Here is a 17533-nt window from a genome sequence, read left to right on the forward strand (position 1 = left end):
TACTTCGGATAGGAACAATTCCTAACTGCAAGTTGTGTAGAGTTTATACCCAGAATACCCGATGTAATAGTTACTAAATTCTGTGTGGAAATTGAAAGTTTTTTAAAAATTCAATTTTTACTCCAAGTGTGACAAGATGCCCCTCAGCATGTGCCTTGATAAGGCCCAGATTCTACCACCATGTGATACAATAAACACAGCAATAATAGGCCACTTCATTGTATTATAAACCTTTTTTTGACCCACTTTTAGAGGGTTTGCATCCTTAAGTTTTTTTTTCACATTAAATACATAATATGGCAGTGCTTCTTGTTTTGAGGTTTGGGAGCACCATTTATGATCAGTAACACTGTTTGGGAGGGGGGGCGGTACACAACAGAAATGTGGATATCCATTAATTACATCTAATGGAACGTAATACATTTCCCTCCAGTGATAAATCATTTATCAACCTGCCAAGCCAGAATGCTGAGTTGTCTGCACTTTTGCATATGAAAAACGACTTTGCATACTTTCTTTCCACAAATGCAATATTGATTTTAATTAATGTTAAGCATTTATGAACGCCTATGTTTATATCCCATTATGTAATGATCTTTAATATGCAGAAAATGCAGATGTGGCCTACAAATGACTGCTCATTTGCAGAGTAGAGAACAGCAGACGCACAAACGCACGCGTTATATACACATTTATTTGTTATTCTGCATATGCTAATAGACATAATGGGGAACAATGCTCTACAGAAATGTTGACATACATGTACCATAACAAAGTGTTCTGTGGTCACATAATTGTTCGGACTACTACATGCACACAAAGATGTTGCTTTGTACATAAAACAGTCTGTAGCTCAGAATGTGTCTAATGATAATGTTCTCCAAAACTGAACAGAGAAAAAAACAAACAAACAAAAAAATCCCAAAAACAAAAAAATGTAAGAGGCAGTATACACAGAGAAATAAGATTAAACAATGCTTTATGCATTTTCAGGGAGCAAGGTTTGGTAAGCACGCATGAGTGACACAGACAATACCCATTCTCTCAGAGAAAATAAAGACACAACCTTTCCACTCTGTACAGTATCACAGATGATAATGCCATTGTGAGACAGTAAGACAGAGCACAGTCCACAGTCCATTTGCCATCAGCTCACAGAATTAATTTCAGCATCCACACAAACATAATTCTCAGGGAGTATGGCTGATCAATCCAAATCCCTTGTTTCTCTACCCTACCTGTCAAAATGAAGGATTACTCGACGCTAACACAGAGACGTGGTTACAACAAATGAGGGATGAAGGGGAAAAAAAAAACAACGTTTAATTGAACAAAAGAACAGGGGTTTTAACAAGAGGGTTATCGTCTAACCTTCCTTCGTAAAGAGAAAAAGACAAATGAATACCCCAAACAACCACCACTGACATTTTACTTTGGAGAGCACCAAAGAGTTTCCAATGAGGGATCAATAATCTCACATGAAAGATAATTGCATGAGCTCTCTGACTGCGTTAAATGATATCTGTCTGGGCCCACAGTATAAACACAGACAAAAAGCAAATATGGAGCACAACTGATCACTGACGTGATGTAACTTCTTTTCCCACAGCCTTGCTTTATCCTAGTCTTCCTTTCACTCAATGATCTCTATTCCTGAGGGCATGCTGTGAGGTTAGAGCCTCTGAAGCTGGAGGGATTGGAGCACTCAATGGTGTCAGCATGGGAAATAATCGGATGTATCAGCTCAGTGACAGCATGGACCTTTTCCTGACCGTCAGATAGATAATTCACTCCCCTTCATCCTACTTCTCAGCTCTTAATGGTGCGCTATGTAGTTTTAGGGAGGAACTCCAGAAATATCTCCATTGACTGGATTATTTATGAGTAAACACACAAAATAAACAAACACTCTTTGTTTTCATGACTGAATAAAATCTATAAAGGACAACACAATTTCAAACTGTTTCTATCTGGCGGACCCTGCCACCTTTTAGCTTCAGATAGTGTTCTGGGGACCTTATTTTCCTCTGAGAACAGCTTGTTAATTCAGTTATGGAACAATAAACATTTCTGAGTTTGTATTATTCTCCAAACAGTACATAGTGCCTCTTTAAACTCTAATGCCCAAACTTTTCTTCCTTTGTTTGTGCTCCTTCCTGCCTCACTGAAGACTGATGGGGGTGGACACTGAATGCAGCACACAGATTACCCAGGAGGAGGGAGAGATATTGCCGCTCCTTAACTCCAGGAGCTGAGACATCAACGTGAGATTTGACAACATCACGGTAAAAAAAAAAAAAAAAAGAGTACAGAAGTGACTCGTTAGCTGTTAAAGAAAAAACAGAGAATCTATCCAATCGGAACATCAGAGAGTTATAGAAAACCTGAGAACTCAATAACATTACTTGTATCTATTACATAAAGACCTGATTTCTCCTATAAAATTAGAATTTTCTGTACAGTGCTATATGAACAAAGCAAAATGACTTGCTGCCTTCTCATAAACAGCCGTGTTATGAAAAGGCACGCATCATTTCAACCACCATATGGCAGGAAATTGTGGTCGTGCTCCATTTTGGTTTAGAAAAAATAGAATCATTCTCAACGTTAATTCACAAAAAACATAAAATCCTTTGTGTGTGGCCATTGAAGTCAGATCATCTTGAGATCTTCTACAGACATGGCGTTAGATTTCTTATGTAAATCTAACAGCGATATAAAAGGCCAAAAGTGGTCAATTTGGATCCCTCTTCCCACCGATAATCAAATTTGAGGTCCACTGATGTCGGGCACAAAGGCGCCAGACATGTAATATGAAAAAGAAATTAAAAGTCAAATTCTCATTTGCATTGTTTGTGATTCTGGTAGCTGTAGTACTGTTTTGCCTCATATTAAAGATATAACATTTGAAAAATACAAGTAATTTCTGCCTGTACACTTACAAATCCCATAGACAGAAAATAAAGTGCCACAATTCTTGGCCTGCATAGATTGCAGTATGCGGTATTGCACATTCCACACCTCTCTGTGAGAACAAAAAACATGATAATAATAAGAAGAAAAAGAGAGAAAACAACAAAAGAAATCACCCACATACTTCCTGTCGGTACCATTCAGGTTTGTGTGGATTTCACAAACACACTACCAGTACACTCTGCCAAGTGTCATGCTGAAACAAGAAACAAATAATTCCAGCAATAAAAATTGGAATCAAAAGGCAACATACAACGGATATTTTCAGTCAGTGTAAAACAAAAAAGCGTGAGAGAAGACTAAAGAGAAAAAAATAACTCCTTTGGGTTTAAGTTTGACTGAAAATCGTTTTGTTCACAATGAAACACAATAAATAACAGTCCAAGACACTACGGATATACAAAAAAAAAAAGAAAAAAAAAAGACGCCTTAAACTTATCAGCAGGATCGGATAAACTTGCAGTAGTATGGAACAAATGTCAACAATGACATCAGGGCGCTGAGGATAGGATAATGAACACAATGCAGGTAAACAAACCATAAGGAAAACAACAAAAACACCTCCATAACTACTGTCAGAATACATGATATTACTGTATATGTTACTATGCAGCTGAGATAAATGAAAGCTTGTCAGTGTGCTTGATTTGGTCCATTGATATCAAAAGGAATATTATTCTTTTTTTTGTTGTTGTGGTAGTCTGACCCTTTTGAACTGCCAAAATATATAATTATAGCATAAAGCATATATGTGTGTTAATGACCAGACCTAATGTGCTGAATTAATAGATAGTCTTATCTCTGCTTTATGGAATCTCACTTATCTAGAAAGTACCAATCTAGACCTACATATTTCATATTTTATTCTTAAATCTACTTTTAGATGTATATATCTGAAGTCAAAGAGTAAATAAGATGTATTTTTTTGGTTTGGATGAAATCAAAAAGGCTGAACAAGGAATAAAATGTCTTGAAGGCCCAGTGTGTAGGAGTTAGTGGCATCTAGCAGCATCACCTCACCCTTCCCTAAGGTGGTTGCTAAACACGCCAACAAAAAAAACAAACTTTCTAGAGACAGTGTTTGGTTTGTCCATTCTGGGCTACTGTAGAGATATGGCGGCGCAACATGGAAGAGAATCTGCTCCCTCTGTAGATACAAAAGGCTTATTTTAAGTTAACGAAAACAAAACCCCAACCCTGACCCACTAACCCTAACTCCAAACCCCTTAACCCCAACTGTGACCCTTTCTCCCCCTAAATCCCCCTAAAACCTACACACTGGACCTTTAAACCTTGTTCTAACTTGTGAAACTGCATGATAATTATTTTCAGAAGTATGTGCTAGTTCCTTTCCTTACTGGTTACATATATTATTTGGCAACTACAGATGTATTTGGAGGGATCAAGGTGTTTTTGTCCTTCTTGCCCACCGTCATTTATTTGAAGACTGAATACAGGATGCTCAACTGAAAGTTCAACAGTCGTTATGAGAACCAAAAGCGATATTGTCAACGTTACGGTTTCATACACCAGTTTTCACACGAAAAAACATTACAGGGTCATCATGGGAACACTTTGCATTTCCACAAAAGGTAATGATATGTTTTTTTAATAGGTCGCTACGATGCAACACCCAGTCTGAGGGCTCTTAAATCCCTTTTCACATTGCAAATTCTTATACCTTCAGTGACAGTTTTCCTTTGCCATCCTGTGCATTGTCATTGCCTTAGATGTCCTCTATTTACAGTGGAGCGCTTTCAGCAAACTAAGCACCGTAAAATATCTGTCTGGTTTTTTTTAAATGCATGCTTTTTACAGATAAGTCCCTCTGTGCATTTCCTTCTTTTGCTAGAAAAAGGAGACTGTCATTATGTACATCAGGAGGATCAAAATGTCTACATAAGTTGATGAATTCCCTCAAGAGCCTTCTCTTTTGAGCTCACTGTTTGTCCCCAAAGTCACTCTCGAATCTGCACGAAGCACTGCAGTTTCTTTTTCAGCAACACACAACAACACAAGTAAAAGGGACTTGTCATGCCATGCAAAAATCTCTGTCACTACAACAGCACCCTTGTCTTTTCCCTTCCCGCTCTCCCGCACATCGGGCTGAGGCTGCAGTGGGTCTATTGTCCCTCAGAAGCTTCTCTCAGAGTCACATGCTGGTTTCACAGGTCGGTGACAGGCTGCCGTCCCCGGGTATCAGGTGGATATCTGACGTAAACATGTGATTCTCTACTTTGTGTCCACTTTGGTTGCTGTCAGCCTTGACCTCCCCACCTGCCCCAACCAGATCTTGGGTGCAATTTTGTGCTGCCGTTTTGGGCGACAAGGGCGCAACTGCGGCACCTGCCACCTCCATCAGATGCTTCTCTTCATGGTTCTCTGTGGACTGATCTTCATCGCCGGGTGGTGTGTCCACCACCAACCTCTTACAGGTCTCCTCCTCTGTGACCGGGAGCAGCTCCTCTGAACTGGGGATGAGCGGTGACGTCTCTCCATCAGGGGACTCGTCTTCCAGGATGCTGGAGCTGATGTCTCCAGGAGAGGTAGTGCTTGGCGGTGTTAGTGGGCCTTCAGCAGACGTTTTGGTGAAGTTGACCTTCAACCCCTTGTTTTTAAGAGGGTTATTTCCTCTATGAGAGCTCTGGAGATTCTCAACAGAGCTGTTAAAGCTCTCCCCTTCCACTATGTGGAGCTTTGATCCGTCACCTGGATTGACAGATTCAAAGAAGCCATCTTTGAGAGGGGCACCAGTAAAGCTATGGTCACTGCTGGCCCTCCGATGCCTAAGATCCAGATACGGTGGTGCCTTGGGGTGTTTGATTTCATAGGGCACAGCTTCTTCCTCATCTGAGTCATGTTCTCTACAGTCTGCTGAGCAGCTTGCAAAGTTATCAGGTGAGGATGGTTGCACCTCCTTCATCTCAAGCTCTACTTCCTCTTTTAATGTGAATTCAGGGGGGCTGTGAGATTTCTTGGGTGAGGCAGGGCCGGTCATGGTTGTGCTCAGAGTGCTCATGGAGCTTGTAGTGTTGAGGTTAGTGAAGGACTGGGACTTGGTCATCTGGTTGTACATCTCCTCCAGTTTCTGCACATTGAGGTGCTGCGGGGTCCTGTTTGTCCGTTGGGGACTTCCACTGGTGTTGATGGTTATCCGATGAGGAGTATTTTGCAGCAGAGACTCTGGGTTTCTTTTATCTGGCGACTTTAGGTTAGTCTCTGAGCTGGCATGCCTGGTAGAGCCCCAGCGGCCAGGCGACAGGTGGTTGTCCAGGGAGGTCTTGTCATCTCCTTTCTCTACCACCACGTCCATCAGCTCCATGCTGCGGGCAAAGGCATCTTTTAGGTTCATTGACACAATGCTGCCGTTTCTCTTGGCTCTCTCCAGTGCTTCCCTCCTCTTGATGGCCTTCTCCTGCCTCTTCTGCTCCTTGTAGAACTCTGAGAAGTTGTTGACAATAATAGGAATGGGTAGGGCAATGACTAGCACTCCTGCAATGCAGCAGAGCCCACCCACGATCTTTCCAAGTAAAGTCTGTGGGTAAATGTCACCATATCCCACGGTAGTCATTGTGATAGTAGCCCACCAGAATGAGGCAGGGATACTGGTGAATTTGGTAGCATCTTCATCTTTCTCAGCAAAGAAGACCAAGCTGGAAAATATCATGATGCCCATGGCAAGAAACAAAATGAGCAGGCCCAGTTCGTTGTAGCTCCGTCTCAAGGTAAACCCTAGAGACTGGAGCCCTGTGGAGTGCCGGGCCAACTTCAGGATCCTCAGTATTCTCATGATCCTGAATATCTGCACCACGCGGCGCACGTTCTGGAACTGCAGCACACTCTTGTTGGACTCAGTTAGGAAGATGGTGACATAGTAGGGCAGGATGGCCAGCAAGTCAATGACATTCAGTGGGCCCTTGAAGAACTTCCACTTGTTAGGAGAGGAGAGGAAGCGAAGGAGGTACTCCATTGTGAACCAGGCGATACACACGGCCTCCACATGAGCCAGCTGGGGGTTGTCGCTGGCATGGCCAAACTCGTCTATGTCCTGGAGGTCCGGTAAGGTGTTGAGGGACAGAGCGATGGTGGAGAGGACGATGAACAGGATTGAGATGATGGCCAGAATCTGAAAAGAGAACACAGGGGGAATGAAAGATTAGCGAGAGTCCAAGTATGAGTGATATGAGTCTAATGGAGTGTCTGCCTTCGCTTAAAAGGCCCTATTGGTGTGTTCTTGAATGAAAATGAGCCACCCTTATGCATATGCGATACATAAAGCACATCACAGTGTTGTTTATGAGGACAAAGGTAAGTAGCATGGTAATGTAAAATGACAAAAGAAGGCACAAAATGAGTGATTCAATCTTTGAGTGAATGTGGCATGGCTGGATGGATTGTTATATGAGGAGAATCTTTAATAAAGCAAATAACTAGGCCAGATTTCTATTTTGGAAACAGAGAAGTGTGCGTGTGCGTGTGTGTGGGAGCAACAATAGATAAAAGGATGGAGGGATTTTGGCTCCACCTGTTGGCAACAGTAGAAAACTCCCTCTTTCTGTCTGAAAATATGAGCTACTGCTTTCACCAATAAACGAAAAGTTGCTGCAAAGTAGTTTTTGAAAACTTATGTTGGAAAATATAATAACTTCATACAACTCCCTGTGCTTTCTGCTCAGTCAGGGAGTAGTTAAGAACATCCTGCATAATCCCATGAGGTCATGCGCAGCATGAAGCAGCATTACAACTACAGCTCACTACTTGACCAGGGTTTACTGACCTCAGCAGATTAAATCTTGCCTTCTCTGACCGAGGCTCGGTGTATGGGAGATGACAGTGTGGGCGGTATGGTCAGGGTTAGGGTCAGGGGTTAGGTCACTTCCGTCTCTCTTCACTTTCTTCTATAATACCTCATCATACTCTATCCAAGCCTCTGTCTTTCACCAGAGCCACTGTTACTTCTTTCAATGCTGCTGGGATTAGCTGATGTCCTTTTTCCACACCTCAACTCTGCTCAATGTCTTGTGATGGAAAAATTCCTTTTCATTATGGGTTGATGAATTTTGAACTATTTTGTTGAATATGATTTCTTAAAGACATTTATCTAACTTGCTTCATGTGACTGATATGTTATGCAAATGCATGAACACCTAACCTCTGCCCTATATGATTGTAATAGAGTCATGAACCAGCCAAAACTCAGATAGAAAGTCACCCTCTTGTCTTATGTTTTATGTCTGATAATTTTATGCTTTGCACAGAATCCCAGGTCATGCGTCATGAAGTTTTAACTTTACGTCTTGTGTCGATGAGAAGCCTGTCTGATTGGGATAGTCGTATGTACGTGTGTGTGTGTAGCTTAATCACTGCTGGCACCGAGAGTGCTTGTCTCTTCCCCTGACCTTGTTGATATCTGTGTATAAAATTGTGAACACTCCTTTACTCTGGGCTCATTCACTCAGCTCATGAATTTGACTGTGTGGTGAGTCCATCTGCAGATGGTTGGATTAAACTTACCGAAAAGACAGATCTGACTTTACTCTTTTATTGACAGAAATTTCCACCACAGTCTCAACCCACACAGGTGAAGAGTCTCTGTCCTACACTCGACAGTACTGCAGCATAACCTCAGTCAATCTACTGAACCAGTGCATGGAACAATTTGCATTCCTTTGTGTGAAGTCCTCTATGACCCAAGCAATATAAAACCTATTAAAATCTAATGAACAAAGATTGAAGGTTCTCAGTCAAGATAGGAAAAACAAAGCACCGGGAATACTAATCACAAACTGCCAGTAAGTTGCAGAACACACTGATTATCCTACATAAATTTGCACAGTGCAGTCTGGAGACAGCCACTTCATCTGTGAGACTTGCGTATTTTAGCAAATATCGCGTATTAGTGACTATCATGCAGGGTTGTTTAAGTTCAAGGATTCTACAGAAATGTTCAGGGGACAGCCGTTTCTATGATCTATCCATTAGCCTCCGGCTTGCAGTGACACACTCGATAAAGGGGCTAAAGGCTGATGACACTGCCTGAAAAAGAAAACCGTTTTCAAAGGAGGAAATTCCTTTTCGGTAAGAAAGAGGGGACAAGGGGGTGTCATGGCTCAGCAAACGAGTGTTATCGCTAATTGAATGCTGGTGCTGATAAGGTTAAACCTTTTAGCAGCTAAGTGAGTCACCTGGTCCTGGCCTGGCACAGAGCTGAAAAGACGCAGATTGGTTCAGAACCCCAGAACTTTTTGGCAAGCTCACTGGAGGCTCATCCCCTGGTGCCAAGCCACTCGATCAGAAGACCTTTGCTTGTGTCCTGTTGCTGAACACCCTGGCACCAAGTCAGCTCCAGAAGTAGAGGAGTAGTTGAGGGCATGCGATAGTGATTTTGAGTTTATAGGCTTACTGGTGTTCGCTTTGTGGATCTTTTTTTTTTCGATACAGTAGAAGAATATCTATGATTTATGAAAATACAAGCAAAAGGTCGCTCGTTCTTCAGAGGTCACCTGTTCTTTCACAGAGGAGACAGTTAACCTCTTGCTGTACCACACTTCAGAGCATGCAAGCCCTTATAAAACTGCACAATGAACAGTGAGTATGCATGCAAACACTCTCAGAGACACAGAGAGAAAGTGATTAATGTTTTCCCTGACCCACACCCATGCAAGCTCACCTTCCCACACACCCAGGCACCCCTCCCTCACGGACAGCAGCAAATGGCATTTGAGCAAGAGGATGAGCAATCCTGCAGTGGCTTGCATTAACCTACTGTAATTGAGTGGGAGTAGTTAAGAAGATCAATTACTTGGACTCAGTCTTCTTTGCCCCTGATTTGCATGTGCGATGGCATCAAATGCTGCGAGCGCTGGATTAAAAGACGCAAATGAACGTGGCCAGGCCTGCTGACCTGGAAGTGACCCAGTGGAACAAAGCCACATGAGGCAGGAAATGAAACAAGAAGTGGACACTTTCAAATCTTGAAGAGGTAAAGTGATCGGGATTAAAGTGTCACTAGTATCCTGACCATTTAATAAAGGATTCAATTAGACCATCCTGAATGCAGAATGCTGTCTGAGAGCAATGAAATTATTGCTCTTGTCCTTAAGAGCTAAAACAAAAAGCAATTTAAAAGAAACATGCTGATTCAAAGTAAAACTGGCTCAGTTTGAATATACAGCTAAATTAGATCCAACCAAATGGCGAAGGTGTGATATTTAAAAAATTAAAGGCATACTATGTAGTTTTGGAGTATAAATCTGAAACTCAGAATTTGAATATCTAAAATATTAATGAGGTAATAATACAGACTCATATATTTTTTTGCTGTTCTCAGAGGAAAATAAGGACCCCAGAACACTATTTGAAGCTAGAAGGGTGGCAGGGTCCGCCACATATAAACAAAGTAAAACAGTATGAAACTGTGTTGTCCTTTAAGGTAAGTTTGTCTGTTCAGTTTATTCAGTCACGAAAAATGAAATTGTTGATTTAGTTTTTTATTCACCGAAAGATCTTTCTCTTCTGGTTTGAACTTCTTCCCCCAAATTACATAGTGCACCTTTAAAAGGTTCTCACACTCTTCACTCAGTCTTCATCTTTCCCTCTCTACCTGTTCCCGTGACCTTAGGATGCCACAACTGGGTCATGGTCAGACCTGATTGGCTTAGACGGGAGGGCAATGTCCTCGGATGATTAGGTGACGTGCGTGACGTGCTTCAGTTCCCCGAGGCTATTTTGGCTCTTTCACCACCTCCACTGAGTCTGCAGCAAAGACTGCTTAGCATGACTGTGCAAGGGGATAACAGCTTCACTTTGAGGTTTACAACAAGATGAAAGACAGATGGAGGGAGAGAATTATTGGACGTCACATGACTTTTATTTTTGTATAATACTCCGAGGATTTCCCCCGCGGGATAGTTTGGTCCTTTACTCCTGAGCACATTATAAAACACATCATGAAAAAGTAAATCACTTGATGAATGTCCTTGCAAAAACAAAAACCAGCTGGCTCGACTCCTCAAGGGATAGCTTAAAATATAATGCCAGCGACAGTGTAGGAGGCAGTTTTAGGAGAATATCTTTTGTGCGTCAAGGGAGTGAATGTGCTTTAGCAACAGACACAATCTGATTCCATCGCTCCTTTAAGGTAGTATTAGATCCACTGGGAGCAGGACGAGTGAAGTCGATCCGCAAAGGAGCCACTGAAGTTAGGAACTCTCCGGAGCCTTTCCTCTGAGCCACTCTCGATTTCCATTTTCAGCCACCTGTCATCTCCACCACTACTCTTGTAATTGCAAGAATCACCTTTCCCCATCCGCTCTCGGCTCCCACAGGAAGCAGTCAATAGGCCCACTAACTCCTCTCTTAATGTCCTGTCACTGGTGACAGCCCTGTGGTCGCACCCCACTTCACCTCCTCTGCCCGCTTCCCCATCATTCCGGGAGGAAAGGCGCTGCTGGGAAGAAAAATAACCTGCACCACACCAGTGGCCCATCTGCCAGCTATGGGGGGGAGGCTATTGATTGTGTACACATCACATTATGGACACTGAGCCAGGTCCAGCAGGCCCCTATTGATCTCCTTGCACAGAGCTCTTATGGACCATGATCCACCTCTGAGGTTCCCACTAACCCTCCCTCCCTCTACTTGTGTCATCAATTTGCACTGGACAAATTGAGCCATTCCTCAGGTATGATAATTTTTTGCTGCGGAATCAATCTGGGTGATTATGGCTATGGTAATGGGGACTGATCCCAGGACTTGTGTGTTATTTTGTCTTCTCGGACTGTATCTCTTTACTTTACAAATGGATCAGGTTAACATGCTTGAATATGAACACACGATGGATTTATCAAACTGTCCAATGTTGCAGCACTGCATGACTCTGTTTTAGCTCCTGTCTCTTTAAGGCCCTGACCCACGAATACCCAGGCTGCTTTGATTGGTCCGCTCACACATGCCTGAGCCAGCACTTCTAACAACAACAGCGCAGCTTAGCTTAATTAATATTTACGTGCCAAACTAGCTGCTTGGCATAAATTATTCAAACATGTGACATGGTGACTTGTCACAAATTCACGAGGCGTTTCAGGAGCAGTGTTTTCAGTGGGAGAGAGGAGCTCCTGTTGGTGCATTTTTAACTTTCAAGCTATTTTACATGCAGAATAACCTATATAACACACAGTCAAGGAATCAAAAGCATGATAGGGCTCCTGTAAAACAAAGCATAATTTGTTAAATTAATGAATTACCCTGCTAAGTTCACATATACCGGCGGGCAATTTCTCTTCATTAAACAGACCACTGGCTCCATATGCTTAGGAGGACCTAAATGGCAAGATTTGAGTCCTAAATGTGCACAAATTCGGTTACTGAGCCATTACCAGCTATTAATGATGGCACTGAGCAAATATGGCATTGTTAAGGAACCTGGCACACATACTTAAAGAGAGATTTATTAGGCATGGATAGTGAGGGTTATGACTCGAATACACGCACCCTTAGAGTGATTCAACATTAATCAACAAAAGAGGAGAGACATTTTCCCTCCCACTCTGTCAGGATTCTGCTGGGTAAGTGCCTTTTCCATGGCGAGTTTCCAGCGAGCTCACACAGAGAGGAGAAAAAGCAAAGTGGGGGGGGTGATATTTGGTGGCCGTCCACTGTTTTGTCCCACAGCTCCTCTGAGGTTCAGAGAGATTTGGAGGAATGCCACAGTCATTACGATTTGGACAAACTCGAGTGAATTCCTTAAAAACTGGCACGAGTGTGCGCGCAATTGAAATATGTCCCAATATTTTCTTTATTACAGCGTTGCAACAAAATCAGATAAAAGAGACCACTCCACTGTCCAACTGAATAACTATTTTTGGCAGCCCCAGTGGGAGTTGAGTGCATACTAATGAAGGCTTATTATTTCACGAAAAACTATTGAGCTGTTCATATATCTTTGACAGCTCTCAGTGTAGTCAATAATTGCGGTGGATATAACCCATTTGTCTTGGCATAACGCAGCATCACCACACTGTGTCACTTGCAGTTTAATTTGTCATCAGTCAGCTCAACTTTATTATGTGTCTCTCTGTGCTTGGCAACCTTTATGAGGAATATTGGCGTAATGTGATTAAAGTCACAATTTCAGGGTCAGGTCTCAGTGAGGCACTTTACAATCAGTCTGAGAGACAAACGTTGCATGCAAATGATTTGTCTTTGTTGGGTTTGTTTGAAAGCACAGGGCCTTTGGTAAATCACCCATAATACCCCTCTGACACTGGACAAATTACTCACTAACACCCACAAACATCTGACTGAAGTCTTCGGTGTAAAAAGGTACAATCAGCATTCACTCCTGGGTGAAATTACAATGCATCGGTATTTAACGTCCACAGCTCCTATTGGTATTGATAGAAACATCACAACCATGTGTACAAGCTAATTTTCACCAAAGTCCTTTCAGGAAAGTCTTTCCATTTGACAGCCATTTTGGCAAAGCCCCTGCACCAGGCCCCTGTCGAAAATAAAGGGGCAGAAAATGTGCCATACAAACCACCATCTCTGATGTTACAGACTTTTAAAGTCAGCATATTTCAGCTGTTTGTCTCCTCTCTTATGATGTCTCTTAAATAATTTCCCAGTCTGGGATCAATAAAGTAATTCTATTCTATTCTCTGTTTTCACCCCTTTTCTGGTGTAATACTATGATGCGTGTTACAGTTTCTGACATTGAAAAATGTATAACTTTTTTCTTCAGTCACTGTTTCAAGCAGCAGTTGAACAATAAGTCAACGCTGACTTTACAACAATGACAAAACTTTGTCATACAAAAGTAAACTTGTCTACTGGTAATGGGAAATGTCAAATTCATACTCAAAACAAATATGGGGCAGCATTTTGCTGACTTCTGCTAATTGTAGCTGTCTGTAGCTAGTTAGCTCAGTTAGCCACGCAGCTAGTGGCTCAGACTGGGAGCTCAGGGACATGGAGATTGAGTACTGCTGTTTATTTGTATTCTGTTGATCATTTCAGTTGATTTTTTTCAACTACAGCGCTTACACATTGCAAATATGCCCTAATTTCTGTCTGAATGTGATTTACCTTTCATGTTCCCCTTACTGAAGTCATGGAGCAGCAGGAGTCCTAAAGGATTAAGTCAACACTACATGCTGAGGGTGTGATGTTTCTGCAGCAGCACAAAAAAATGTGGTTGAGTGGGCTGACAGCATTTGAGAGCAATCAATAAACCACTTCTCATCAGCTTACAGGCCACCCGCAACTTTTTGGCCTCTAGAATGCCTGAGTTAATTTTTAGCAACAACATTATGGGGGAGAAAGTAAAGGACAACCAATGAATAAATAAATTCATCTACATTATTCAGGAGAGTCCTTCCACCATCCACACATTTTCCTCTTGTACTGGTTCCCTTCATGGTTACCATACTAAGTTTCCTGTGAACTCTTCTCCAAACTTCACTGTGTCCCATTTTTCGTACCGTTCTTGTAAACACATTGTTCATGTGCTTTTCACTCTCCCCCTCAAAGCCCTTTCACTGCCTTTGCAGCCTTTTCTTTTTTTTTATTTTTTATACCAGACTGATATTTGTTTCTTTGTCTCGTTCTTTTTTTGTTGTACAACCGGGGAGGAAAGTGGGCTTGCATGAAATATTTATAGAAAGCGTTTGGTCCGTCGGGCCAGTAGTGGCACAAACACGCCTTCACAGAACAGGCAACACAGCCGTGCGTGTCAGCATGTGGCGCTCTATTACAGCTCAGATGGGCTTAGCTTGAGCTATGCAACCGCGATTAGCAGATTGAAATATCACAGGCTACACATCAGCAAAACACATTGTACTGACATTTCCCCCTTTGGTGTTGTGAAATTCTGTCGAGTGTGCCAGTGTGTGAGAAGAATCTGACTTTCTTTTGGGATGCTGCAGTCGTGTTGTGGTGGTGCGGTGGAAACAGTTTGTTGCTTTCAGGCGCTGGCAGAGAGCACCGGCTACCTGCAACTCTGAGATTTTCCAAACTTTCCCGAACTAGTCCCGCGGGACTAAACTAAATATGTGCTGGAAGTTGAAAAGTTCAGTGAAATCAATGCAGTGCTCAACCTGTCCAGCTTTGCTTTCTGCCCTGTCAAATAAAGACAAACTCGAGCAGAAGTAAAGGTTGGCAGCCATCTTCTATCTCTACTGTTCTCTACCAGTGAGGGAGCACATTATAAATCAAAGGGTCTCTGTTTTCACATAGAAGTAAATGACAAGTCAGTTTTGTCAGCTGGAATGACCACTGTTGCTAACAGGTTTTTACCTGGAATTAGCTGACAACTGACTCACTTTAAGACCAGAGTGCTGAAAGATACGTGTATGACAATAGGTTGCTAAAAAAGCGTAAAGCAACATTTCCCACGCAAAACATTAGCATCTTCTCCAGTTAATGATCACTGTGGAAGTATCAGAGCACCATGCTTCTTCGAGCTAGTTAGCCCTACAGCAGCCTGTTATAACCAGACACACTAATAAAACATTTGCTATATTGCTATTTAGAATAATGCCTAAATCTGTGTTTTAATGTAGGCTGATGCTCTTGGCCAGGACAAACCTGACAGTTAACATTCTCCAACTCTGCTAGTCTAATAGTAGCATGTTATTTGGATATTCTAGTCGTAAAATGAATATTTTACTTTATAAGCTAATTAGCTTAACATGCTCACAATTGGGGCAAAGTTAATGCAAATAATCTGCTTTTAAATGATTTTTTTCCCCCAGTTTTTTGGGTTTTAACATAAACAAAAACCTCAGAATTGCAAGTATGATTCATTCTTATTATTCCATCTAACGTTGTATACATCTATAATCTATATTAATAAACAGGAAGACCACTTACGGATAAGCGAACTGCAGTGCTGAACAGCGTAGCTCTTTTTAGGGGACGATGCAGCACAGCAAGGTAAAATGAAACATTTATAAGCAAACTGCCGCACAATAAACTCACAGTCACACCTGCAACATCGACACTTCAAATGCTAAACATGACATCACAAGCCAGAAAAAAAGGCCATTTTTGGCTTCAACCTTGAAAGAAATTCCGCAACTCTCCTTCTCTATCAAGCGTATTGATGAATCTATTTAAAGCCCTGATAGGATCCTTGAGCCATCCACTTACTGAAATAGATACCTAATGCTCGGTCCACCCCACTGTACTATATCCTGTAACATAGCCCTTGCACCCCGGTATCAGGTTTCTACACCCGCTGTAGTCTTCAGGAGAGATATGATTGCAGTTTAACAATACCTCATCAGCGCATTAAAAAAAGATTTCCCACTGTGAGCCGACGCTATTTCTGTGGACGACTCAGCAGTTTTTGCGAATTAAGCGATGGATTGTGGAAGTGGTTCCTGCTGAGACCAAGCCTCCCAGGAAGGGCAGCGAGGAAAGTCACGCAACACTGCGCCGCGAAGCATGAAATACAAAGAATAAACTGAGATTTAGGACAATGTCTTGATTAGTCTTAGTGAGATCATCACTTTTTGCTCCTGTCACTTGTGGCCAACTTGTAATCGTGCCAATCTTTGTCCCTCTCTTTATCTGGCTCCCTTCTCTGTCCGTCCTCTGTAATCTGTCCATCACTATTACCCTCTTCGCCACCTTGCAGCCAATCACGACCCCGTGACTTTCACAACAGAAATGTCAGGGAGAAAAAAAAAAAAAAAAAAAAAGAGAAGGAGAGAACGCAGTCGCAGCGGGAGAGCCGGCTGTATTAAGCCGCAAAAATGACGACGATATGGGAGCAAAATTCATTTACGAAATAAAACTAATTTATAAGCTTAAAAAAAACCTGCAGTAATAAACAACAGACAGCAGTCCTAGTGGGAGGGAATTCAATAAAACTAATTCCTCGAGCAGTAAAATATGTAAGAACTTGCCCAGAGCTGTGAGCCAGCCGGAGCTGGAGGTTTGCTTGTGCCTTCGTCTTCTGTTAACAATTCTTTGTTGCTTTGTTCTTATGATAGTCGAGATATGTACATTTACATTAGGGGCCAGTGTAAATGGCGTCCTTCCTTGATGTCCTTCCCTTGCCTGGAGAGATGGTGGTGGTTGCGGAAAGGAGAACATGTGCGTATGTTTCTGTGCCGCTGCATGGTGTTCATGGGTAGAACAAGCCTTTGGCCTTCATGGCGTGGCAACATTATTAACCTATGCACCTCCGACTTCCCCTGGAGGAGAACAGCAGGCAGGCCGATACAGCGAGTACCCTCCACACACACTGATGCACATGTACATGTGCATGAGGGCGTACATATGAGCTAATTATACCTCTAAACACATGTTCATTATGTTATGTCTGCATGTGCGAAAAGATGAAGCTTAAAAAAAAGGAACAATGTCAAATGACAGCGACGTAATTGCAGCAGATAACTTTCTTCTGTGCTGGATAATTTGCAGCAGAGCGGCTCTGCGTTCCCACCGGGGGAAATGTGCCGTCATGTGTGACAGAGAGAGAGCGCCAGAGAGGGCTAAAGTGTAATTACCGCTAAGTGTAGTAGCCCTTGTGCCTGAGTAGTGATCGCTG

General features: G+C 42.3%; 1 protein-coding gene across 3 annotated transcripts in view; it reads right to left on the bottom strand.

Annotated features, from left to right (window-relative positions):
• Window positions 1-2025: 2025 nt before the first annotated feature.
• kcnb2 (potassium voltage-gated channel subfamily B member 2) overlaps window positions 2026-17533 on the bottom strand; it is a 101557-nt gene continuing 86049 nt past the window's right edge. For 2 of the 3 annotated variants that reach the window (XM_037079160.1, XM_037079161.1), the window contains one exon: window positions 2026-7099. In XM_037079160.1, the coding sequence (XP_036935055.1) occupies window positions 5126-7099 (1974 nt within the window). In that variant the 3' untranslated portion in view covers window positions 2026-5125. The remainder of the gene's footprint in view (window positions 7100-17533) is intronic. The other variant, XR_005071472.1, reaches the window with a different exon arrangement.

The sequence above is a fragment of the Acanthopagrus latus genome, chromosome 19 (assembly GCF_904848185.1).
Source record: "Acanthopagrus latus isolate v.2019 chromosome 19, fAcaLat1.1, whole genome shotgun sequence".
NCBI lineage: Eukaryota > Metazoa > Chordata > Actinopteri > Spariformes > Sparidae > Acanthopagrus > Acanthopagrus latus.